The sequence below is a fragment of the Phodopus roborovskii genome, unplaced genomic scaffold (assembly GCF_943737965.1).
Source record: "Phodopus roborovskii unplaced genomic scaffold, PHOROB, whole genome shotgun sequence".
NCBI lineage: Eukaryota > Metazoa > Chordata > Mammalia > Rodentia > Cricetidae > Phodopus > Phodopus roborovskii.
Genome location: NW_026125820.1, coordinates 149,112 through 176,383, shown reverse-complemented (window position 1 = coordinate 176,383; position 27,272 = coordinate 149,112). Strand labels below are relative to the sequence as shown.

At 38.6% G+C, this 27,272-nt stretch overlaps 1 protein-coding gene across 1 annotated transcript in view; it reads left to right on the top strand.

The window, feature by feature from the left end:
- The window catches only part of Asb3 (ankyrin repeat and SOCS box containing 3), a 198,676-nt gene that overhangs the window by 98,261 nt on the left and 73,143 nt on the right, over nucleotides 1–27,272 (top strand). The window contains exons 4-6 of the mRNA XM_051178751.1: nucleotides 7,897–8,009; nucleotides 8,560–8,695; nucleotides 12,485–12,662. Of these exons, the coding sequence (XP_051034708.1) occupies nucleotides 7,897–8,009; nucleotides 8,560–8,695; nucleotides 12,485–12,662 (427 nt within the window). The remainder of the gene's footprint in view (nucleotides 1–7,896; nucleotides 8,010–8,559; nucleotides 8,696–12,484; nucleotides 12,663–27,272) is intronic.

The window sequence follows — 27,272 nt, the reverse complement described above, 5'->3', positions numbered from 1 at the left end:
AAAAATATTTTTTTTTATTTTACATATCTATACCAGTTCCCTCTATCTCCCATCATTCCACGCCCCCTCCCCCAGACCTTCCCATCCAGTCCACCATCCATGCCCCAGGGAGGGTGAGGCCCCAAAGTCAGTCAAATCATTTGGGGTAGGGCCTATGCCCTCCCCAATGTCTCTAGGCTAAGGGAGGATCCATCCATGGGAATTAGACTCCTGAAGTATGTTCCTGCACTAGGGATACATCCTGGTTCCATTGTCAGAGGTCCCATAAACTGCCCAGGCCTTCTAACTGAGACCCACATTCAGGACATCTAGGTTGGTCCTATGGTGGTTCCCCAGCTATCAGTCAAGAGTCCATGAGCTCCCCCCTTGTTCAGGTCAGCTGTTTCTATGGGTTTCCCCAGCCTGTATTGGCCCCTTTGTTCTTCACTTCTCTCTCCACCTGTATTCTAGGAGATTAGCTCAGTGTTCAGCTTTGGGTGTCTGCTTCTGCTTCCATCAGCTACTGCATGAGGGCTCTTGGATGGCATATAAGTTAGTATCAATCTCATTATCGGGAAAGTGAATTTAAGGTAGCCTCTCTGCTGTTGCTTAGATTGTTAGTTGGGGTCATTCTTGTAGGTTTCTGGACATTTTCCTAGTGTGAGATTTCTTTTTAAACCAATAATGGCCCCCTCTGTTATGGTATCTCTTTTCTTTTGTTTTCTTACTTTCTTTCCTTCTTTCTTTCTTTTTTCTTTCTTCCTTCCTTCCTTCCTTCCTTCCTTTCTTTCTTTTTTTTCTGTTTTCCCCCTACCCAATATTACTACTCCCTGATGTTCTCCTCTCCCCTACTCTTCTCTTTCTTTCTCCCAACTTCTTCTCTCCACCACCCCCCGCCCCATACTCCCGATATGCTCAGGAGATCTTGCCCCTTTCCCCTTCTGTAGGGGACCTTGTATGACTCTTAGCATCCTCCTGTATCCTAGCTTCTCTGGTGGTGTGGGTTGTAGACTGATAATCCTTTGCTCTATGTCTAAAATCCAGATATGAGTGAGTGTTCCTCTTTTTGTGACTGGGTTACCTCACTCTGGATGGTTTCTTTTAGTTCCATCCATTTCCCTGTGAATTTCAAAATTCTATTTGTTTTTCTGCTTAGTAGTACTTCATTGTGTAATTGTACAACATTTTCACTATCAATTCTTCAGTTGAGGGGCTTTTAGGCTGCTTCCAGATTCTCGCTATTACAAATAATGCTATGAACATAGTTGAACAGACGTCTTTGTTGCATGCATGTGCATGTGCATCTTTTTTGTCTAAAAGTGGAATTGCTGGATCTTATGGTAGACTGATTCCCACTTTCCTAATGAATTGTCATACTGACTTCCAAAATGGCTATATGAGTTTGCACTCTCTACCATCAGTGGAGGAGTGTCCCCCTTTCTCCACATCCTCGCCAGCATAAACAATTGGTGTTTTTGATTTTAGCCATTCTGACAGGAATAAGATTGTATGCATTTCCCTGATGGTTAAGGATGAGATTCCTCTATTGAGAATTCTCTATTTAGCTCTGTACCCCACTTTTTAATTGTATTATTTGGTGTTTTGGTGACTAGCTTCTTTTTATACTTTGGAGATCAGCCCTCTGTCAGATATGGGGTTGGTGAAAATCTTTTCCCAGTCTGTGGGCTGCCATTTTGTTTTGTTGACTGTCCTTTGGCTTACAAAAGCTTCTCAGTTTTAGGAGGTCCATTTATTAATTGTCGAACTCAGTGCCTGTGCTACTGGTGTTATATTCAGGAAGCGGTCTCCTGTACCAATTTGTTCAAGGTACCTCCCACTTACTTTTCTAAGAGGTTCAGTGTGGCTGGATTTATGTTGAGGTCTTTGATCCATATGGACTTGAGTTTTGTGTATGGCGATAGACATGGGTTTATCTGCAATGTTCTACATACTATCACCCATTGTGCTGTTTTTTTTGTCAAATATCAATTGTTTATAGGTGTGTGGGTTAGTATCAGGATTTTCAATTCAATTCCATTGGTCTATCTATCTGTTTTTGTTTTCAGGCCTATATCTCTATAGTAGAGCTTGAACTTGGGGATGGTGATGCCTCCTAAAGTTCCTTTATTGTACAGGGTTGTTTTGGCTATCCTGGGTCTTTTGTTTTTCCATATAAAGTTGAGTATTATCCTTCCTTTTTTATTTTAAATATTTTTTTATTTAAATTTGAAACAAACTTGTTTTACATGTCAATCCCAGTTCCTGCACCCTCCTGTCCTCCCCTGTACCCTACATCAACCCTCATCTTTCTGGTCCCCAGGGAGGATGAGCCTTCCATGAGGAGTCTTAAAAGTTTGTCATATCATTTGGAACAGGGCCCAGGACTTCCCCTGTGTATCGAGGCTGAGAGAGTATTCCTCTATGTGGAATGGGCTCCCAAAGTCCATTCATGTACTAGGGATAAATACTGATCCATTTCCAGAGGCACCATAGACTGCTTAGTTTTCCCAACTAATAGCCACATTCAAGGGGTCTGGATGATCCTATGCTGGTTTCCCAGCTGTCAGGCTGGAGTCCATGAGCTCCCCTTGTTCAGGTCAGCAGTTTCTGTGGGTTTCTCTAGCTTGGTCTTGACCCCTTTGCTCATCAGTCCTTCTTGTCTGCAGCTGGATTCCAGGAGTTCAGCTCAGTGTTTACTTGTGGATATCTGTTTCTGCTTCCATCAGCTACTAGGTGAAGGCTCGGAGAGAGGGCCTGGCATTCTGTTTTTTCCATCCTCCATGTTGAATATCCTCCTCTCTGTTCCAGAAAATTCCTTGTCTCCTAGTCTCGCCTTTCTTGCTTTCCTATTGGCCAACAGTGCTTATTCATTAACCAATAAGAGAAACGTATTTACAGAATGAAATCTCTGATCATCTCTTTTCTGTCTAAAATAGAAAGAAGGGTTTTAACCTTAGCATAGCAAAATACATAACAAAACTGTTATCAAATAAGAACCATAGTAAACAATATTTAGTCCATTAACATTTAGCAAGATTTAAAGCGAGTCTAAAGTACTATATGTAACTTATCTGTAATCCTAACTAAGGAAAACTACAACCATAGCTATCTGTCTTCAACTCTATCACAGACCACAGAAATGACAGACATCTCACTCTCTGGTCAGTCACCCAAAGTTCTTCTGTAATGTTCCATTTTCAGCCTATAGGCCATAGTGTGTCTGGCAGACTCCTCAGCAAAGCAGGAAACTTTAAATTATCCATCTGCATGACACTTTTCTCTGTGTCCTGCAGAATGTCTGGCAGATTCTTCCACGGAGCAGGAACCTTGTAGCAATGCCCATTTTGTTTCAGCAGTCATTTTTTCTTGGGCTCTGAATGTTCAGTTTATACAGCATAAAATCAAACAGTCCAGACAAGAGCAGTATCTTGTCCAATTGGCTAGTTTTGCCATACTGGAAGTAAACTCCACAACCAGTTTCTTTGATGTCCAACTTCCTTTCTGACAAGGTGGTATAGCCAAAAGCAGTTATGTCTCAGTGTCAAGAAAAACCCTAAACCATTTTAAATGCCATATTCTGTAGGTCTTTGAAAGGCTTGAAGAATACCTATTCATCTCAAATACATATCTATATATCTAGAAATCCTAACTGATTTAACTATAAGTTTTGATTGTTATAGATAACTATCTAAAATCTGTACTAAATTATATATTACATTTATAAATGAGCTATATAAACACAGTAGCTAAAAAAGAGGAGAAATATATACATCAAAAAATCAACCTTAAATTTGTATCAATAAATGAAAATGTATTTCAAAACAAAGTATACATTTTTATACCATGATCCCCTTTTTTACCTTTAAAAAGAGATTGGCTGTGGTCATTAACCATGTATAACCAACCCCATTTAGATGAAAAAGAAAACATTTATAAACAATATTTAGGAATTTGGGCATCATTCTTTCTAAACTGCTTCCTGTTAGTAGGGCCACTGTCATCATGAGCCTGCCTTGTCCCAGCTGTTTTGAATGTGGGATCACACTGTTTCAGGGGGGGTCTTGCTTGATCAAAACATGTTAGTTTGGAAGGAATCCACAGCTTTTTATTTTCTGTGGGAAAAAAATAGAAATCCTTTTCCCCATCTGTGATGGACTCAAATTTTGAAGTTAAAGCATTTTTACAATATATAAATTGGATCATTTCTTTTAACAGTTGTTGCTATTTCCTCAGGAGTCAACAAATATGAAGACAACAGAATAGCATACAGTATCTGTGCTTTCCATCCCTTTTTTTTTTCTGTCTGCCAAGTTTTTAATTTTTTTTATGAGGTTTTATGTGAGCTTTGAGTTTTAGTGAGCTTAGTGTTTCTTTTTACGAATGTAGACACCTTTGTATTTGGGGCTTAGATGTTCAGAACTGAGACTTTGTGCTGATGGATTTCTCCTGTGATGAATACAAAATGACCGTCTTCATCTCTTTTGATTAATTTTGGTTTGAAGTCTAACTTGTTAGATATTAGGATACCCACACCTGCTTGCTTCTTGGGTCCATTTGATTGGAAGATCTTTTCTCAACCCTCTGCCCTGAGAATATGTCTGCCTTTGAAGGTTAGATAGGTTTCCTGTATGCAACAGAAGGATGGATTCTGTCTTTGTATCCATTGTGTTAGCCTGTGTCTTTTTATAGGTGAGTTAACACCATTAATGTTGAGGGAAAGTAAGGACCATTGATTGTTAATGCTTGTTTAGTTTAGCTTTGTTGTTGTTGTTGGTATTGTGAATATATTTGTCCTGCTTTACCCTTGGGTTCTAGTGACATGGGATTGTCTATTGCCTATGTCTTTGTGAGCATAGTTAACTTCCTTGGGTTGGAGATTTTCTTCCAGATCTTTCTGTAGGGCTGGATTTGTAGATACATATTGTGAAAATCTGGCTTTTTCAATAATTATCTTGTTTTTTCCATCTAGAGTGATTGAGAGTTTGCCTGGGCTGGCATCCATGAACTATTAATACTTGTAGAACATCTATCCAGGACCTTTTTGCCTTGAGAGTTTCCATGGAGAAGTCAGGTGTAATTTTGATAGGTCTGCCTTTATATGTTATCTGGCTTTTTCCTTTGCTGCTCTTAACATTCTTTCTTTATTCTGTATGTTAGGTGTTTTGATTATTATGTGTCGAGGGGTCTTTTTTCTTTGGCCCAGTCTATTGGTGTTCAGTATGCTTCTTGTACTTTCATGGGCACGTCCTTCTTCAGATTGGGAGAGTTTTCCTCAATGATTTTGTTGAGTATGTTTTTGTGCACCTTTGAGCTGGGCTTCTTCACCTTCCTCTATGCCTATTATTCTTAGGTTTGGCCTTTTCACAGTGTCCCTCATTTCCTGGATGTTTTGTGTTAAGGATTTGTTGAATTTAAGATTTTCTTTGGTAGGTGAATCTGTTTCCTCTTCAGCGCCTGAGATTCCCTCTTCCATCTCTTGTATTCTGTTGGTTATGCTTGTGTCTGTAGATCCGGATCATTTGCCCAGTTTTTCTAATTCCAGCATTCCTTCAGTTTGTGTTTTCTTTATTGTCTCTATTTCAGTTTTGAAGTCTTGAACTGTTTCCTTCACCCGTTTAATTGTTTGTTTGTTTGGCTTTCCTTACTTTCTTTAAGAGATTTGTTCATTTCTTCCAATTTTTTGTTTGTTTTTCTTCAATTTCTTTAAGGGATTTTTTTCACATCATCTTTGAAGGCTTCCATCATTTTTATGAAGATATTTTTTAAGTCGTTCTCTTTTCCTTCATCTGCTTTGCAGGGTTCAGGTCTATTTGTTGTAGAGTGCCTAGATTTTGGTGGTGTCATGCTTGTCTTTCTATTGTTAGGTGTTTTCTTGTATTGCTGTCTTCCCATCGCTTCTTCCCGTTGGTGCAGGTATGGTCTCTCTCTTTATATGCTACTCCCCCGGTGTGCTTGGGTGTGTCAGAAGTTCCATGTCTATAGCTCTGGGTAGTCCAAGCTGTCTAGGAGGTCTCACCTGAGGCAGGTGCCTGGCGATGGGGGTTAAAGATCAGGCTCTAGCAGAGGCCCAGCGATGGGGGTCAAAGATCCAGCAGGCTGGGACTCAGGATGGTCTTGCACGGATAGGCAGATCTCTGGCTGGGGCCTGAAGTTGTGGCAAAGGATTGATGGCGGGGGTCAGAGATCTGGCAGGCGGGGTTTCAGAGTGGTCCACTCTAGTGTTCTCAGAGCAGCTACAGGAAGTTCCCCAAAGGTGGCGGGATTGTTGGGTCTGCCCTATGTTCCAGTGCTCAGTCATAGCTGTGTGACGGTGGGTTAGGTATGGCACAGGGTTGGGGGGACGGCAGGCTCTTCCGGGGTTGAGGGTTGTATCAGAGCACCGGGTTTGCTCTCGTTGGTGACAGGACACGGGGGAATCGAGATTTGGGGCCAATCCAGGGAGTTCCCAGGGAAGGGTGTGGGGGGAATTCAAACCAAACTGGTCCCAGAGTGACCTCCAGCAGAGGCCTTTCGATGGGCATAAAAGCGAGAATTATCCTTTCAAGTTCAGTGAAGAATTGTGTTGGGATTTTAATGGGGATTGCATTGAATCTGTAGATTGCTTTTGGCAAGATTGCCATTTTTACTGTGTTTATCCTATCTATCCAAGAGCATGGGAGCTCTTTCCATTTCCTGGTATCTTCTTTAATTTCTTTCCTTAAAGACACAAAGTTCTTGCTATATAGGTATTTCAATTGTTTGGTAAGCGTTATCCCAAGATACTTCATGTTGTTTGTGGCTATTGTGAAGGGTGATGTTTCTGTGATTTCTTTCTCAGTCCTTTTGTTGTCTGTATGTAGTAGGGCTACTGATTGTTGTTAGTTTATTTTGTATCTTGCTAGTTGGCTGAAGGTTGTTATCAGCTGTAGGAGTCCCCTAGTAGAGTTTTTTGGGTCGCTTATTTAAACTATCATATCATCTGCAAATAGTGAAAGTTTGACTTCTTCCTTTCCAATTTGTATCCCCTCGATCTCCTTTTGTTGTCTTATTGCTTTTTCTAGAACTTCAAGTACAATATTGAAGACATATGGACAGAGAGGGCAGCCTTGTCTTGTTCCTGATTTTAGAGGAATTGCCTTAAGTTTTTCTGCATTCAGTTTGATATTGGCTGTTGGTTTACTGTAATTGCTTTTATTATGTTTAGGGATGTTCCTGTTATCCCTGATCTCTCCACGACCTTTATCATGAAAGGGTGTTGAATTTTGTCAAAGGCTTTTTCAGCATCTAGGGAGATGATGATGTGGTTTTTCTTTTTCAGTTTGTTTATATGGTGGATCACATTGATAGATTTTCTTATGCTGAACCATCCCTGCAACCCAGGGATGAATCCTAATTGGTTATGGTGGATGATTTCTCTGATGTGTTCTTGGATTTCATTTTCCAGTATTTTGTTAGCATCAATGTTCATGAGGTATATTGGTTTGTAGTTCTCTTTCTTAGTCATGTCTTTGTATGGCTTTGGTACCAAGGTAATTCTGGCCTCGTAAAAAAGAGTTTGGTAATGAACCTTCTGCTTCTATTGTGTTTGAGTCAAGGTTTCTTGTTCACCATTCCAGGCTGGCATCTGAGCTTCTGGAGATCCATCCATCTCTGTTTCCCATATATCTGTGGGAGTGCTGAGATTATAGTCTTGGTTTACATGGGTTCTAGAATTCTGGTCTTCATACTTGCATGGTAAGTGTATTACAGAGCCAGCTCCTTAGCCTAGTATGCAGAAAGGCCCATGCATATGAAATTTGCCTCAGATAATTGTAATAAATGTTTGAGATGTATATAACATTGTGCATTCCTAGGTGTATAAGATGATGAGAACATCATAAAAGTGTCTAATCCTACAGACATCATTTTTCTTACTTTAATTTTTCTGTTGTTTTTCAGCTGTTGAAAGTGGACAGATAGATGTTCTGAAGCTGTTGCTTCAACATGGAGCAAATGTCAGTGGATTCCATTCTATGTGTGGATGGAATTCCTTGCATCAGGCTTCTTTCCAGGTAATCTCTGAATTTAGTATTTCATTTTCATGTAAATTATATGTCTTACAATTTTAAAATGACAGTTCTATACAGGTTTTGCTTCCTATTTGCCTGTGATTAATAATGATTAGTACAACACAGAAAAGGCAGTCTAAAATGGTCATCAGCATGACCATTTTAAATATGCCAGCTTCTGTAGTGACTAGAGCGGCTCTGGGCTCTAGGGATTATCTTAATTTAAAATGTCAGCCACATTGTTATTAAACTATCAGAATATGTGGGGTAAAGAGAAATGGTATATTTTATTGTAATTACATGTTTAGAAAGAATGTTTACTTCTGCTTGATTTAGTAATCTAACTTAGGGTTAAAGTTGCTAGAGGCCAGTATGTTTATACTTAATGGGCTGTGCAGAAGTGTAGAGTAATCTGATTAGTCGTGTCTTTTCTATCCATTGAAATGAGACACACTGCATGCATTTTTTTCTTAAAGTTTTTGTTTACTGAGAATTTAAGAAACTAAAATACAAGAAAGGGCTTTCTTAATTTAAAATACATATGTGTACTTAGGGAAATGCTGATGTTATAGAACTGCTTCTTAAGCATGGAGCAGACCGTGAATGCCAGGATGACTTCGGAATCACACCCTTGTTTGTAGCTGCTCAGTATGGGAAGCTCAAGAGCTTGGACATTCTTATTTCATCTGGTAAGAGCTGCTAATCTTTCTACTGGGAAGATCATGGTTTTAATATTTCCTAGAAAGAATGATTCCTGAATTGGATGATGAAATTTATGTAAGTAGCAAATAAAAGTGTACACAGTTGATGTCAGTCCTGGTTATTTTTTTTAAGTATGTCACAAGCAATGACCTATAACCCTGCCCACTTATCTGCATAGGAATGTGGTGGTCCTGAGCAGGTTCCCTCGTAGTTCAATGACTTTTTATGCACACCTATGCTAGGGGGTCATTTTCTATAGTAAACCTTGAATTGTATGTTTTGTGTGGCCTATCTTCTCCACCAGCTCACTTGCTTGTTTCTTCCCCTCCCTGTGTGTGTGTGTGTGTGTGTGTGTGTGTGTGTGTGTGTGTGTGGTGTGTACACTTAATGTATAGGGGATGTGGACGTTAGAGTTCAGGTATCTTTGTCACTCACTTTGTACCTTAGTTTTTTGAGAGCATGGAGCTCAATGATTTAGCTAAGCTGGCTAACCTGATCCACCTGTCTTTCCTCAGTGATGGGGATCTGAGCTCATGCCTCATGCTTGTGCATCAATCATTTAACCAAGCAAGTCAGAGGTCTGGCTAGAGTCATGTCTTGATAATTGTCTGATGATTTAAATGGTCTTATTCAAAATATGTTTGCATTATATTGTGTTAATGGCAGAATAAACTGGCTAAAGGTTTCTATGTGACTACTTACACATGTAGCATTGCCAGAGAAGATGGTATTTCATGACATTATTTTGTAACCAGAAGGGTTCATCATAGAAGGACTATTAAAATCTTTTTAGGGTGTGTGCTCTGGCAGAGCTAAGCCGAGAATTCATAGGTAGTCCGAGGAGGGACATATAATCAGATTTGCTAACTGGTCTACATAGTGAATAGTCCTACCTGGAGGACATAGAGAGACCCTGTTTCAAAAAATGACACAAAGCAAACAAACAACTCTCCAAATAGACCAAAGCTTACCAAAAACCAGGGCATAGTGAAGGTAGGGTTTAAACGAGCCCACCACACCCAAGATAAATGATAAATAGGTGTTTTTTAGGGAAGAACTTACACAGATAAGAGTAAATAACCACCACAGTCTTCCTGCTCCAGAAGATGTAGTCTTCTGCCCTTCTGATGCTCTCCATGACTCAAGAGAGCACACACCTGCCACTTTTCTACCTTAAAGGGATCACATCTGTACCTGAAACCACACCTAAAGGGGGTGGCCATTATTACAAATTCACTGGCAAGGCAAGATGCCACAACAGCATAGCTTTTTATTTCTGTTTTTTTTTTTTTTTTCCCTTACAACTCTTTATATAAAGTCAAGATAGGAAGTGTGAAAGAAATGAATCTTCATGAAGTTTGAGGTGAAGGTGTCTGAGAAATTATGAACCTATATCTTAAAGATGAAGATTCCTGAATAACTTCATGAAATGGTGCATTTTAATGTTAAAGACCTCAGACTCTGGGTGTTAAGTGATGGCCAGAGATCTAGAAAGTAATCAGGCCATGTTTATGCCTGTACCTTTCTTTTAAAATTTTCTTCTCTTAACTTATAATTAGTGATTTTTATATAATTAGAAGGTAAGAAGATCTGTTTGTAATGTAACTAACTCACTTCTAATAATGACTTTCAGTGTCTGTTATGTTTTAAACTTTTCAATTGTAGTCTTAGAGGAGCTAATTCCTTATTATTTCTGATACTCTGAAATTGTCACTCAAATAAAAGGTTGATTTTTTTTTAAAAAGCAGGTCTTAATGTTGACTCTGTTTTGTCAGTAATTGTGTTTATGTCTCTGAAGCTGACCCCAGAAGAGGCACCAAAGTCAAGATGATTCAAGTTGCCTAGAATGTTTGCAATTCATGAAGGTTTCACACCATATTTAATTTACCGTGTAGCTTTTTAAAGATGTACTTATGTAAGATTATATTCAGTAAAAGATAGTCATTATTCCCCATGTCTTATGGTGTTTATACTGAGATCTATTTGAGAATTTAAAAGTTAGCACTATCATGTTTAAACAGATTTAGTTTTTTATTTGCTGATGATAAAATTAGGGAAATTTGCTATTTTTCAAAAGTTTTACAAAAAGTAAGCTCATTTTCAGCCTTTACAAATTTTTTGTTTGTGTTTTTTACTAATGGTAACAGGATCTCACCATGTAGTTTTGGCTATCCTGAAATTCACTATGTTGACTAAGCAGCCCTTTGTTTGTTTGTTTTTTATGTGATAGGATTTCTGTGTGTTGCCTTGGCTGTCCTGGAAGTAGATCTGTAGACCAGGCTAGCCTTGGCTCAACAAAGATTGTCTGCCTCTGCCTCTTAAGTGCTGGGATTAAAGGCATTCGACACCATGTCTGGCTGATCTTTCAAATCTGTGTATAGTAGTATTAAAATAACAGAGTTTTTATTTTAAAATCTCAGATCCTCTAAAAACGTTCCCGTTTATTGTTTGTTTTACTATGCAATACTTATAAAGGAAAAAAAAGGAATAGTAAGACTGATCAATATAGTTTTTAGTTATAGATTCCATGTGTATCAGTCATATCTACTGGTAATTTCTCCCTTAGTCTAAAGTCAGTTGCTGACATCCATAAAATATCATAGCTTATGCTTTCCTGGGAATTATCATCCATGTTATCTATATTTATTCTTTTTTTAAAATTTATTTATTTATTTTATATAACCAAGTCCATTTAAATGAAAACAAACATTTATACACAATATTTTGGAATTTGGGCGTCGTTCTTTCCAAACTACTTCCTGCTGGTAAGGGGCACTGTCATGGGGATTTGAAGAAGATTCAGAAATCCTGGCTGTAGTCTGTAAGGCTGCTTTGTCCAGCTGTTTTGAATGTAGCATCACCTTGTACTCTGTTTCAGGCGGCCTGGCTTGATCAAGCTGGGAAGGAATCCACAGCTTTTCATTTTCTGTGGAAACAAAAGTAGAAATCCTTTTCCCCAGTAACTTGTCCTTGAACTTAAAGTTTGGAGTCAAAGCATTTTTTTTTTAAATTTAATTTATTATTTTACATGTCGATTCCAGTTCCTTCTTCCTCCCTCCCTCTCTCTTTCCCTCCCTCCCTCCCTCCTTCCATCCCTGCCTCCCTCCTTCCTCTCTCTTTCCCTCCCTCCCTCTTTCTGTCCCTCCCTCCCTTCATCCCTCCTTCCCTCCAAGAGCTGGAATTATGGGCCTTTATTACCACTTCTAGCCTCTTTTCCTTATAAAATATTTATGCTTTGGGACTTGAGAGATGGCTCAGTGGCTCAGCCCATTGCTGCCCTTACAGAAGGGTGGAATTTAAATCCAGCACTCATGTTAGGTAGACTTACTATGCATGAACTCCAGCTCCAAAGGGATCTGATTCCCCCTTTGGTCTAAATTGTTACTTGCAAGGACATGCTTGGATGTGCGTTCTCGTTCTCTCTCTCTCTCTCTCTTTCTCTCTCTCTCTCTCTCTTACACACATGCACCCAAATCATGATACTTTGTGCTTTGAAACCAAAGTGCTTATTGGAAGAGGGATTGGAATAAGTAGCCTTCATTGACTATGATTTTTTTTGTTCAAAAATGAATTTTAAAATGTGATGGTTTGTGTTCTAACTGATGGAGACCAAAAACAGTTTAAATGATTGTCCACAGGGTAGTAAAATAAGTATATTTTCCTCAGTAGCTCCCACTGAGGGCGAAAGCTGCCTTTTATGGCAATTTGAAGTTTATTTTATTGTGTTAGTTTTTAAAAACACCTATGAGGATTATTGATGTTTTGTTTTGTATTAGGTGCAAATATCAATTGTCAAGCCTTGGACAAAGCTACTCCCTTATTTATTGCTGCACAAGAAGGTCATATAAAGTGTGTGGAACTTTTGCTGTCCAGTGGGGCAGATCCTGATCTTTACTGTAATGAAGACAATTGGCAATTGCCTATTCATGCTGCTGCACAAATGGGTCATACAAAGTAAGTGCTCAAAATGGAATAAAAATGGTTTCAGAGGTAAAAGCAAATAAAGGGTAGATTAGAGCTATACCCTTTAACTTCAGGTAAAATCCTTTCTGTAATCAATTAGGGATGCCTAAATTTACTCCCCACCTCCCCCATGCTGTTTTCATCTCCTCAGCTCCTCTAAATTTTCCATTTCCCCATGTTAAGGAAGACTGGCTGGAGATGGGATGGGGTAGGTACCAGAGCTTTCTCAGGAATATATATATATATATATATATATATATATATATATATATATATTTTTTTTTTTTTTTTTAATTATTTTCCTTATTTTACCTATCCTTCCCGTCCTATTCTGCACTCACTCCACAAGGAGGGTGAGGCCTTCCAGGAGGGATCATCTAAGTCTGTCAATTCATTTGGAATAGGGTCTAGGACTTCCCTCCTCTCTCTAGGCTAAGGGAGTATCCCTTCATGGCCAATGTGCTCCCAAAGTCCTTTTGTGCATCCTAGTTTCCCTGTCAGAGGTCTCATAGACTGCCCAGGCCTTCCAACTGAGACCGATGTTCAGGGGTCAGTCTAATGCTGGTTTCCCAGATATCAGTCTGGGGGTTCATGAGCTCCCCTTGTTCAGGTCAGCTGTCTGTGGGTTTCTCTAGCCTGGTTTTGACCCCTCCAGGAGTTCAGCTCAGTGTTTAGCTATGGGTGTCTGCTTCTGTTTCCATCAGCTACTACATGAAGGTTCTAGTATGGCATATAAGGTAGTCATCAATCACATTGTCAGGGAAGGGCATTTAAGGTAGCCTCTCCACTGTTGCTCATATTGTTAATTGGGGTCATCCTTGTAGGTGTCTGGACATTTCCCTATTACCAGTTTTCTCTTCAACCTGATAAGGCTCCCTTTATTATAGTATCTCTTGCGCTCCTCTATGCATTCCCCCACTCAATCTTCCAGCTCCCCTATGTTCTCCTATTCCCCCTTCTCCCCTTTTCTTTTTCATGACTCCCTCTCCACTCACTGTCCCGCCTTCCTGCTCCCAGTATGCTCAGGAGATCTTATCCCTTTCCCCTTCTGTGAGAGACCATGTATGAATTTCTTAGTGTTACCAATAGTTTTCCTGCAAGCCTGAGCCCACCTCCGTGTCAGCCCCAAATAACACAAAGAGACACTGTATTAGATATAAAGCTATTGGCCTGTTATTAGTGTTACTTATTGGCTAGCTCTATCTTAAATATTAACCCATTTCTACTAATCTAAGTGTTTCCACATGGTCTTATCTTATCAGAGAGAGGGTCCGAACTACTTCCTCCCTCAAATCTCTACATCTTGAATCTCCTCCTGCTGTTCCTGAATCCTTTTTGTCTCCTTTACCTGCCTATCTTGCTTTCCTATTGGCCAACAGAGAAACCAGTAAGAGGAACATATTTACAGAATGACATCTCCCAACATCCTAGGTTCCTCTTTATATCCTAGTTTCTCTGGCAGTGAATTGTAGGCTGGTACTCCTTTGCTCTATGTCTAAAATCCATATATGAGTGAGTACGTACCATGTTCCTCCCATGTTCCTCTTTGTGACTGGATTATCTCACTCAGAACGATTTCTTCTAGTTCCTTCCATTTGCTTGTGAATTTCAAGATTCCCATGGTTTTTTTTTTTTTTTTTTTTTTTTTTCCTGTTGAGTAGTATTCCATTGTGTAAATGTGCCACATCTTCTTTATCCATTCTTCAGATGAGGGGCATCTAGGTTGCTTCCAGGTTCTTGCTATTACAAATAATACTGCTATGAACATAGTTGAACAGATGTCTTTGTTGCATGGATGTGGATCATTTGGGTATATGCCTAAGAGTGGAATTGCTGGGACCTCTGGTAAACTGATTCCCATTTTCCTGAGGAACCACCATAGTGATCTCCAAAGTGGCTGTACTATAGTGGATTAATAAGGATCTGGAAAAACAGATAGGCTGAATAGATGTTTATTCAGGGAGAAATAACTTACAGCAGAGACAGAGGGACGCCAGCATGTTCCTGGTCTCAAGGATGCATCTGGATGCCCTTTGTCCCTGTCCAGCAAGTATGAAGAGTGCTCCAGGGCCCCTTCCCCAAACCTAGTTCCCCCAGGTCACGTTCGCCCCTGTGCCCACTCCCAATGGTCATGGTCAATGCAACATGTGTGGACAGAGTCAATATCTCAGCACACAATTCTCCTTTTAGTCTATAGGAAATATTTAGGCTTGATACAAAATATATCCAAAGCTGTGAATAACAAGTATGCTTTAATAAAAGGAAAATTGAGAACATACACACTTAAAGCCTACATATCTAGTCCTAGGGTGAAGGCATAATGGTGCTTACAATAGAGTTGTCCTAAGCTGGAAAGCTTAAGTCTAGTACCTAAAATATCTAACTAGGAAGAGAGAATAATAATTGTGATAGTCTAATCTTCAGCCTCATCAAAGACATGAGAAGGAAGATAACAATACTAGGGTAGGCAGGAAGTGTGGATTGGCAACTTACAAATGGTGCAGCCAGGATAGAAACAGTAAGTTACCTGGACAGTCTCCCAAAGTCTCACAGCAATGTTGTTGCAACAGTCTTGGCTAAAGCCTAGAGTATCTGACAGACCACTACAGAAGCAGGGAGGTAGAAAGGCAGTTTCAGCAGTCTTCTATGTTTGCCTCCTATAAGCACATAGGACAGCACATCCAAATCAGTGGTTGAGGTAGGGGAGGGCAGTTCTTTGTCCAAGAGGTCATAGCCAGGGCAAGGATGGACTCCAGAAGGAGTGACAACAGTGCCCAACATATTTTCGGGAAAAGGGCGGGGCTGTCAGGAGCAATAGTGTCTCATGTCAATGGAATACTAATATTAAAACATTTAAATACCATGTTCTGCATGTCTATGAAGTGTTTGAAGATTAAGCATCTATTTCTAACTAATGGCATAGGTATAAAAACATGGATGAAGATAATCTATAATACTCAGGAACCTAGCTATGAAACTGGTTGAAACTTTCCTGACTAAAGCTTAAACTATATAACTATGCACATATATATATACACATGTAAACCTCTAAAACAGAGGTAGAGTAGAAATGTCTTGACCAGAGGTAGAACTGTATAGTGTAGCATGATATAAATATCCTAAATTGTATTGATATACAAAATGTCTTCAACATAAGTATACATACATAGAATATGGTAAGGATATTGTGCACAAAACATCATAAATGGAAAGATTTTACACAATATGACAAAATATAATATAAAACCATCTGGGAAGGGAATATAAACTTAATTTTACATAGGTTACCTCATATAAGATTCTATAACAATGTAAGCTGTATATTACTAATTCTCACTATTACTAAGATAATTCACAAGAAGATAGGCTAATCTACCTATAAACCATACCTGAGTCTATGCATCACCTTCCATACCCAACCCTAAGTAACTAAAACAAACCTTATGAAGATGAATAGTATCCCTAAAAGTCAAGAGTAGGAGAAGTGGGTATCATTATCTTAAGATTACTTCCTGTTAAAATAGGATGATGATTGCTCCATGAGATCCTGTAGTAGAAAAATTTTTAACAACAAAATTTCTCAACAGGACTGGATGGGACATTTGTAGCTAGTCCATGTGAACCAGGAATTGAAACTCTGGCTGAGGTGTAATAAGAAGGTGCACCATTTCGGCTAGCTAGTCAGGAGTTGTCTTGAGCATAACAGTCCCAACTCGGTTTTACGGTGATGTTTGTAGTCCAGATGTATCAGATTGAGTCAAGTGGAAAGGAGGAAGTGGGGCCCCATCTTTTTTTTTTTTTTTTTTTTTTTTTTTAAATAACCAAGTCCATTTAAATGAAAACAAACATTTATAGACAATATTTGGGAATTTGGGCGTCGTTTTTTCCCAAACTACTTCCTGCTGGTAAGGGGCACTGTCATGGGGGATTCGAAGAAGATTCAGAAATCCTGGCTGTAGTCTGTAAGGCTGCTTTGTCCAGCTGTTTTGAATGTAGCATCACCTGGTACTCTGTTTCAGGTGGTCTGGCTTGATCAAACCACATTAGTCTGGAAGGAATCCACATCTTTTCATTTTCTGTGGAAACAAAAATAGAAATCCTTTTCCCCAGTAACTTGTCGTTGAACTTAAATTTTGGAGTCAAAGCATTTTTTTTTATTGAATTTATTATTTTACATGTCGATCCCAGTTCCTTATTCCTCCCTCCCTCCCTCCCTTTTACCCTCTCTGCCCTCTCATATACACCCTAACCACCCTCCCCTCCCATCCCCCCACCCAAATTCCATATGTAGGGGAATGCCATCCAATTGGGGTCATGTAGATCTGACAGGTCCTGTGAAGTAGGGAGTAGGGCTTCTCTCCTGTCTCTAGATTAAGGCAGTTATCCCTCCATGGGGGATGTGTTCGCAAAGTCCTTTTGTGCACCAGGGTACATCCTAGCTCCACTGTCTGAGGTCCCTTAGACTGCTCAGTCCTTCTGGCTGAGACCCATATTCAGGGGGGCCTGAGTCAGTCCCATGCTGGCTTCCCAGCTATCAGTCTGGGGGGGCATCTTTTTTATGGAGAATTCAAAGATTGCTGTTAGGAATTGTTATTATTCCTTGTGGAGAACTTAAACAACAATACCAATGTAAAAGTTTCAACTTTTAAGGTATGCATATTGGGAAAGACAACAATAAGCATGAAAATGTATATGAGAAAAATTAGGATTTCAGAGAGAAAACCAAGTATACGCAAATGACAGTCCCCAAATTTTGTTTTCTTCTGCCTTACCCGAATTGGTTTCTTGATATAAGGCAGAAACTGTGAATTTTATCTTAATAACATGCTTGAATTTAGAGAAGGAAAGCCAAATCCGGTTCCAAATCCAACATTGGTTTACATGAACTGGGACTAAAGGAATACTAGATAGGAAAGAGAAATAAATTTCCTGTATAGAAATAGTTCACTAGAAATTATTATTATTATTATTATTATTATTATTATTATTATTATTATTATACCATAAATCAGATTCCTCTTCATTAAATGGTTCTTTCTGGAGAGCTACCTTCTCTTCTATAGGTACCTACATGTTCAGTGTCTTTTGGATGTTTGAAGATAGGTGTTTTCTGTTTTCCTGTAAAGACAATAACAGAACACTTTGCCAACCTTTGAGAGGTCTCCTCACATGTCATGGGAACCAATTTGTTGGATGACTTGTCATTTCTCTTCATTAAGATGTTTCTCTTGTTCATCTCAGGTTTTGATCAACTTAGATGGTATCCATAGTTTTTCTTCTCCTATAGATACAAATGTGAAACCCCTACCCCAACATAACACATATCCTGGTTTCCGTACTGAGGTCAATACTGAGGTGAAGTACACCAGGTGGTTTAGTTCAGAAGTTTTTTCTATTATCCAGTGTCTTTCTGCAGCTGCTTTTCCTTTCTCATTACCATTAAGAAAGTTTAATGTTAATAAAGCATTATGTCATCTGTGTTTGGGTGTCAATACTGCTTGTCCTCTAGGATTGTGTGGTATACTGGTTATGTGCTTTATGTTAAATACTCAAAAAAACTGTTTCAATTTGCTGGAGACATACGTTGGAGCATTGTAGGTTTTTAGTTTTGCAGGTATGCCCATAATGGTCATTACCTCTAATAGGTGTTTGATAACAGAATCACCCTTGTCAGAGCTCACAGCAGTAGCCCATTGAAACTCTCATAATGTGTCTATAGAGTGGTGCACGTATTTTAATTTTCCAAATTCTCCAAAATAAAACACATCCATTTGCCATATTTCATGCCTATTTATACCTTTAGCGTTACTGCCTGGTGGTAAAGGAGTTTGGTTATAGAATGAGCAAGTAGGGCATTTCTTACTATTTCATTAGCTTGTTGCCAAGTGATAGAAATAACCTTTTTTTTTTTTTAAAAAAAACCTTTGCTGTTCACATGTGTTTCTTATGAAACTCTGAGGCTTCTAGCATACTTTCTATCAATAACCGAGGACCTGGCAGACCTGTAGGGGATCTGATGTGATTGATATATGTGTGTGTGTGTGTGTGTGTGTGTGTGTGTATGATGAGTCCTATTTCTGATAGTATCTTGTAACTGTACAGACAATGAAGTTAATTATGAATCATCAGGAATAAATTCTGCAGTCTCAATGTGTAAGATGACTCGTTCTGCATTTTGAGAGTCAGTAACTATATTGAGGGGTTCTGTAAAATCCATAAGTACTATGAGAATGTGCCTTTCGTATAGAATTATGAAGGCTTTGAAGTACTTTGCTTATTTTTCTTTATTTACATCCTGCCTTAACAGATTTGTTTGTATCAGTGTAGAATGTATGAACTCCAGAGATAGGTCATTTTCTTACAATGTGTGAAAGAATCCAAATCATTTTCTTTATGAATTTAATTTTCTCACTTTTGTTATAATTGTTGCTAATTATTCCCAAAAATTACTGAAAGCTCTCTGCCGATATCTCATTATCTTTCCATAAGGAGGAAATTCCCTCATTAGTCAAAGGTACTATAATTTCTGCTGGGTCTTTCCTGTCAGTTGACAAAGTCTTAATTTACCTTTTATAATCAACGCAGAGATATTTTCTCTGTATGTTTTTAGTTTTTTATTTTGTTTATGTGGGAGAAATACCCATTCTATGTGATATATTCCCTCTGCATCAAAATCCCTGAAGGATATTCTCTAGATGGTAATATGACCAGAATACAGTCTAATTTTGGATCCACATGGTCCATATGTGCCTTTAGTATGCTCTTTTCTACCCATTCTAAATGTTTTTCAGCTTCAGCTTATAATATTTGTGGACTCTTCAAGTCCTTGTCTCCTTTTAGGGCCATTTACAAATTTTTCAAATAATGCTCTTCTACTCCAATAATATTTTTTAGTTGAGAAATCTCTCCTAGTAATTTTTGAAGGTCATTAAGAGTCTGGTAAGGATCTCTTTTGATCTGTATTTTTTGTGGTCTTATTTTCTGTAGACCTATTTTAGATCCTAAGTAGTTGATAGAATCTCCTCTTTGTATTTTTTGGGTGCAATTTGTAATCCCCACCGAGGTAAAACTTCCTTTTTTTCTAATATTTCTACTTTAGAATCAGCTAACAATATGTAATGGTAAATTATGGATTGTGGAAACTGTTTACAAATTAATTCCAAAGGATGTTGCTCATAATATTGGCACAGGGTGGGGCTATTTAGCATTCCCTGTGGCAAAACCTTCTATTGATATCTCTTTACTGGTTGAGAATTATTGTAATTAGGTACTGTGAAGGCAAAATTTTCTTTATCTTTTTCTTGTAAAGGTATAGTAAAGAAGCAATCCTTTAAATCAATAACTATAATGGGCCACTCTTTAGGTATCAAAAAAGGCAAGGGCATTCCAGGCTGTAGAGAGCCCATTGGCTGGATAACTTTATTGATGGCTCTCAGGTCTGTTAGCATTCTCCAGTTTCCAGATTTCTTTTTTGATAACAAATACGGGAGATTTCCAAGGGCTGGTAGATTCCCCAATAAGTCCAGAATTCAGGTGTTCCTGAACCAGGTTTTCTAAAGCTTCTAACTTCTCAGATGTTATAGGCCATTGCCCTACCCAGACAGGTTCATCTGTTAGCCCCTTTATGGGTAGGGCTTTTGGTTTCTCTGTTTGTTTTGCACTTGTATTCTGTTTTTGTACTGCCTGGATATTTGGAGTCTTTCTTGTATAGTACAACCATGAGTTTGTTTATGGTTCATATCTAATACTGGAGGAATGTTAATCTACATATTCCATTGCTGCAATAGATCACCACCCCATATATTTATTGCTATATCAACCATATATGGTCTCAACCTTCCTCTCTATCTTGGTCCTATACATTCAATCCATCTTGTGCTCTGTTTTACCTGAGATAGGGTTCTAATCCCTAAGAATTGGACATTTAACTCTTGTAGGGACCATCTTGGAGGCTAAGATTTATTAGTTATTTGGTTACCTCAGCACCCATGTCAACAATTCCTCCAAACAGTCTGTTATTCATATTAACAGTCTAGGCCTCTGAATGTTTTTAGAGGTTTGCCAAAATATATAGGGTTTCTTTTTTTCCTTCTTTCATGTTTGATTAACTTTCATAGCTAGGTTTTCATCCAGAATGGTATGATTTTTTACAATAGGCACTGGCTTTTCTAATCATTCTGTGGAAGATTGTCCTCTGCAGTGACTGGGAATGTCCGTACCACCTTTGCCACGAGAGCCCTCAAGAGGCACCCCCCCCCAAGGAGTTTCCCGATTGTAAAGGATTTTCTTGCTTGTCTCTGATCGATCTACACTTTTTTATCCAGTGTCAGCCTTTGCCACACCTTTTACATAACCCAGAAGGCTGAGGCCTTCTGTTAGATTCATTCGTAGAAGTGTTATTCCTAGGACTACTCTGCCTACTATTTCTTCATAGATGTCCTATCCTACCACAATTAAAACATTTGATATTTTTATATCTTTTCAAACCTTTGGAGATGGCTTCTCCTACCCAAGCTTCTTTGTCACCAGTTAAGACATCTGTTATCTTGATGTCTTCTCAGACCTTTGGATACCGCTGCTTCTACCCAATCTTTAGTGGTATTGTCATTATACTCAATATTGGCTGTATATAGGACTCATTCATCCAAGGGTGTTGATCTGATTTTTAAGGACCAAAGCACTTTTTTTGCATTGTGGATTCATATTCTCATAAGCTAATTATTCTATGAGTATTCACCTAAAATCTGTATCTTCTACCTCTAATTGTATTGCCCTAAATAATCTTTGTAAGAATACACTATAGTGTTCTCTTCATCCTTGCGTTATCTTGGTATAGGCTTCTATCCTCTCCCATGGTTCATGGACCTTATCCCAAGCCTTCAAAACTGCTGTACTGCATTGAGATAAGATGTGTTTGTTCATCATATGCAGCTTCAATTTCTGGGTCCTCATAAAGACCCTCAACAAGAATTTTATCTTGGGGAGCTTTATAACCTTTCTTTAAACCCTGAAGTCAAGAGCTTTTGCTTCTTCACTCCAATAAAGCCCTCTATTCTATTCAAGGACAGCTGATATTAATTGATTCCAACCCTTAAGGGTTACCTTGTTATTCGTTGCCCATTGCTTCATATATGGTGAGCGTATGCTGTAAAAGACTACTACTTCCTTTATACCTTTTAAGTCTTTCATAAATATTGGTTCCAACTGATATGCAAGGAAACCTTTTGGGTGTTTTTTTGTTGCTGGTTTTTCAGTGATAGCTATGGGGAAAGCCATTGGTGAAGGGAGAATGACCTTAGGCAAGCCTCCACTGACCCTAAAATGGTGTAGGAAATTTTAACTCTCTTTCATGTCCTGTTACTTGTATCCTTCTGATGTATCAGATTGAAGGTCTTCTAAAGCCTGCAATCTATTCACCATTGTTTCTTTGAGTGCTTGAACTTCTTGAATCATATAACTTTCCAGAGACTTCATTGAATCCGTCAGTTTCTTGTTTTCTCTAACTACAAATGATTTTATGCATTTAATATTCTCATCCTTAGATACTATCTGAATGGCATGTAAACTGCCTTCCAGAAACAATGTTCTATCCACTAGCTTGCCATTATCCTCAGACATGAAACAAATTCTATCTGCCATTCTTTTCATCTGATGTTCCAGTTTTTTAACCTTATTAGTAGCTTCATGCGACCAGGAACGAGCTGTTTCTGCTAGCCTGTTAATGCATTGCATTGTTTCTGTTTTGGTTATTGAGGCAGTGGACATGGAACAAATTCTGTTTTCTAGTTAGTCATTTTTTATGTTCCATGTTTTGTATTCTGTCAGATCTCTATTGCCATCTTCAATATTCTGAACCATTTTTTCTAAGCGCTCTGTTTTGTGTACTGTTTTTCAGCTCTCCATTTCATTATCAATATTCTGAATCCTTGTTACTAAGTTTCCTCTGGTTTGTACAAGTTCCTTATTTTTTGCTCTAATCTCAAATCATTTCTTTAAGAATATCATATTAATCATGAAACCCATTGCTAATACCAAAAAAAAAAAAAAATGTGTATACTGGTTAAGTCATGATCTTCTTCTGCTAAAAAATCCTTCTATACATGAAATAAAAGGATTCCTAAAGTCCTGCAGTATAAGGATATCCACCATAGGTATGGAACAATTGGTCTCAGTTATTATATCATCTTAAATTGTGAAAGATGTTGCAATTTCCTTATCAGGATTCTGTTGTCCTGGAACAGATGGAAGAATTCTAGCAGCTACGAGGCTGTGTGCTGAGTAGTGTATGGTCCAGTTTGGTTGCATAGCTCAACCTGCAGTAATTACTCCTGGCCAATAGAAGGCACAAGTGTATCGCTAAATGGTGTCCAGTAGCTGGAGATACCTCAGACCTCAGTCCTTGTAAAGTCTTCGCCAGCCAGGAAGTGTTGTTAGGTGAAAGAGTAAATCAAACTTTTTGTAGATTGCTAGGATTAGAAGCAGAGACTGCTCTGCATGCAGTGTCAGCAAACATGAGAGGATGGGAGAGGGACTTCAGTGCAGTGACTGATACCAAACCACAGCACAAACTCGCAGCAGCTGCAGCATTAGTACTGCAGGCTATCTACTTGGGGAAGGCTGAAGTCTTGGGGCACATTTCGTAGTAGCCACAGCAGCTTCTGGAGGTGGCGGCCCAGAGCACTGTTGCAGCATTCTCATCAGAAGTTCAGGGAAGAAAACTTGGACTGGTGGCAGTTGTAGTCCTCAGGTCCGCTCAGACGCTTGTGAGCACTTAGAAGCAGCTTGGCAGCGATGTGTCACCTTGTGGGTGAGACCTGATCCCCCATGGAAATCTATATTGCACTTCTAATACGATTTAAAAGAATCGGGAAAAACAGATACACTCAATAGATGTTTGTTCAGGGAGAAATAACTTGCAACAGCGACAGATAGATGAATGTCAGCAGATTCCTGGTCCCAAGAATGCCTCTGAATGCCCTCTATCCCCATCCAACAAGCAAGAGAGCCCTCCAGGGCCCTTCCCCAGACCTAATTGCCCCAGGTCACATCTGCCCCTGTCCCCACCCCCAGTGGGCATGGTCAATACAACAGGTTCAGACTGAATGAATATCTCGCTACAGCTGTAAAAGTTTGCACTCCCATCAGCAGTGGAGGAGTGTTCCCCTTTTACCACATCCTGTCCAGCTGTCATTGGTGTTTCTGATTTTACTCATTCTGATGTGAGTAAGATGGTATCTCAGAGTGGTTTTGATTTGCATTTCCCTGATGACTAAGGATGTTGACCACTTTCTTAAGTGTCATTCAGCTATTTTGGATTCCTCTATTGAGAATTCTCTTTTCTTTTCTGTACCCCATTTTTTAATAGGCTTATTTGGTGTTTTGTTGACTAGTTTCTTGAGTTCCTGGCATGTTTTGGAGATCAGCCCTCTGTCAGATGTAGGATTGGTGAAGATCTTTTCCCAGTCTGTGGGCTGATGTTTGGTCTCCCTTTGCCTTACAGAAGCATCTCAGTTTGAGGAGGTCCCATTTATAAATTGTTGATGTCATTGTCTGTGCTACTGGTGTTATGTTCAGGAAGTGGTCTCCTGTACCAATTTATTCAAGGGTACCTCCCACTTTCTCTTCTAAAAGAGTCAGTGTGGCTGTATTTATGTCGAGGTCTTTGATCAATTTGGACTTGAGTTTTGTGTATGGCGATAGACATGGATCTCTCTGCAGTCTTTTACATACTAAAATCCAGTTGTGCCAACACCATTTGTTGAAGCAGCTTTCCTCCTCCCATTGTATACTTTTAGCTGTTTGTCAAAAATCAGGTGTTCGTAGGTGTATAAATTAATATATGGATTTTTCATTGGAATTCATTGGTCTACCTATCTATTTTTGTGCCAATACCAAACTGTTTTTAGGACTATAGCTCTATAGCAGAGCTTGAAGTCAGGGATGGTGATGCCACCTGAACTTCCTTTATTGTACAGGGTTGTTTTGTCTATCCTGGGTCTTTTGTTTTTCCATTTTAAGTTGATTATTATCCTTTCAAGGTCAGTGAAAATTTGTGCTGGGATTTTGATGGGGATTGCATTGAATCTGTAGATTACTTTTGGTAAGATTGCCATTTTTACTATGTTTATCCTGCCTATCCTAGAGAATGGGAGATCTTTTTATTTTTTGGTATCTTCTTTAGTTTTTTTGTTTAAAAATGCAAAGTTCTTGCTATATAGGTCTTTCACTAGTTTAGTAAGCATTACCCCAAGATACTTCATGATGTTTGTGGCTATTGTAAAGGCTGATGTTTATCTGATTTCCTTCTCAGCCCCTTTGTTGTCTGCATGTAGTAGGGTTACTGATTTTTTTTGAGTTTATCTTGTATCCTGCTAGTTTGCTGAAGGTGTTTATCAGCTGTAGGAGTTCCCTGGTAGAGTGTTGTGGGTTCCTTATGTAAACTATCATATCATCTGAAAATAGTGACTGTTTGCTGTCTTCTTTTCCAATTTGTATCCCTTTGATCTCCTTTTGTTATCTTATTGCTCTAGGTAGAACATCAAGTACAATATTGAAGAGATAGGGAGAGAGATGGTAGCCTTGTCTTGTTCCCGATTTTAGAGGAATTGCCTTAAGTTTCTCTGCATTCAGTTTGATGTTGTCTCTTTTTTACTGTATATTGCTTTATTATGTTTAAGTATGTTCCTGTTATTCCGGATGTCTCCATGACCTGTATCATGAAAGGGTGTTCAATTTTGTCAAAGACTTTTTCAGCATCTTGTGAGGTGATCATGTGGTTTTTCTTTTCCCACTTCTGTGTATGGTGGATCACATTAATGGATTTTTGTATGTTGAACCATCCCTGTAACACAGGCATGAAGCCTAATTGGGCATGGTGGATGATTTCTTTGATGTGTTCTTGGATTCGATTTTTCATTATTTTATTGAGTATTTTTGCATCAATATTCATGAGGAGTATTGGTCTATAGTTTCCTTTCTTAGTTGTGTCTTTGTGTTGCTTGGATACCAAGATAATTGTGGCCTCGTAAAAAGAGTTTGGTAATAAACCTTTTGTTTCTATTATGTGGAACAATTTGAGGAGTATTTGTATTAGCTTTTTGATTTTCTGGTAGAATTCTGCACTGAAGCTATTTGGTCCTGGGCTTTATTTGGTCTGGAGCTTCTATTTCATTAGGGGTTATAGGTCTATTTAAGTTGCTTATCTGTTCTTGATTTAATTTTGGTGACAGTTATCTAGAAATTTGTCCATCTCCTTTGAATTTTCAAATTTTGTGGAGTACAGGTTTTCAAAATAGGATCTCAAAATTGGCTCAATTTCCTCAGTGTCAGTTGTCATGGTCCATTTTTGCTTCTGATTTTGTTAATTTTGCATGTTCTCTCTCTTCTTTTTGGTTAGTTTGGATAAAGGTGTGTCTATCTTGTTGATTTACTCGAAAAACCAACGTTTTGTTACACTGATTTTTTTTTTTTTTGTACTGTTTTCCTGTTTACTTTATTGATTTCAGCTCTCAAATTGATTATTTCCAGGCTTCTACTCCTCTGTGGTAGTTTGCTTGTTTTTGTTTTTAGGCTTTCAGTTCTTCTGTTAATTCTCTAATGTGACTATCATGTTTTCTTTATATGTGCACTATGTGCAGTTAACTTCCCTCATAGCACTGCTTTCAAGATGTCTCATAAGTTCGGGCATTTTGTGTCCTCATTCTCATTGAATTCTAAGAGTCCTTAATTTCTTTCTTTATTTCTTCTTTGACCCAGGTATGGTGCAGTTGGGCATTGTTCAGTTTCCATGAGTTTGTAGGGTTTCTGCGATTTATGTTGTTGTTGAAATCCAACTTTAAAGCATGGTGGTCTGATAAGATACAGGGGACTATTCCAATATTTTTGTATCTGTTGAGGTTTATTATGTCACCGAATATGTGGTCGATTTTAGCGAAGGTTCCATGTGGAACAGAGAAGAAGGTGTATTCTTTTGTGTTTGCTTGGAATGTTCTATAGATGTCTGTTAAACCCAATTGAGACATAACTTCTGTTCGTTCTTTTCTTTGTTAAGCTTTTGACTGGTGGTCCTGTCTATTGGTGAGAGTGGGGTGTTGAAGTCTCCCACTATGAGTGTGTGAGGTTTTATGTGAGCTTTGAGTTAGTAGTGTTTCTTTTGTGAATGTGGATGCCTTTGTATTTGGGGAATAGATGTTCTGAATTGAGACTTTGGTGCTGATGGATTTCTTCTGTGATGAATACAAAATGACCATCTTCATCTCTTTTGATTGCTTTTGGTTTGAAGTCTAACTTGTTAAATATTAGGATAGCTACACCTGCTTTCTTCTTGGTTCCCTTTGTTTGAAAGATCTTTTCCCTTTACCCTTTACCCTGAGGTAATGTCTGTCTTTGAAGGTTAGATGTGTTTATTGTGTGCAGCAGAAGGATGGATTCTGTCTTTGTATCCATTCTGTTTGCCTGTGTCTTTTTATAGGTGAGTTAAGACCATTAATTTTGAGGGAAAGTAAGGACCATTAATTGTTAATGCTTGTTTGTTTTAGATTTGTTGTTGGCAGTGTTATTGTGAATATATAGTTGCCCTCCTTTGTCCTTGGGTTGCTATGT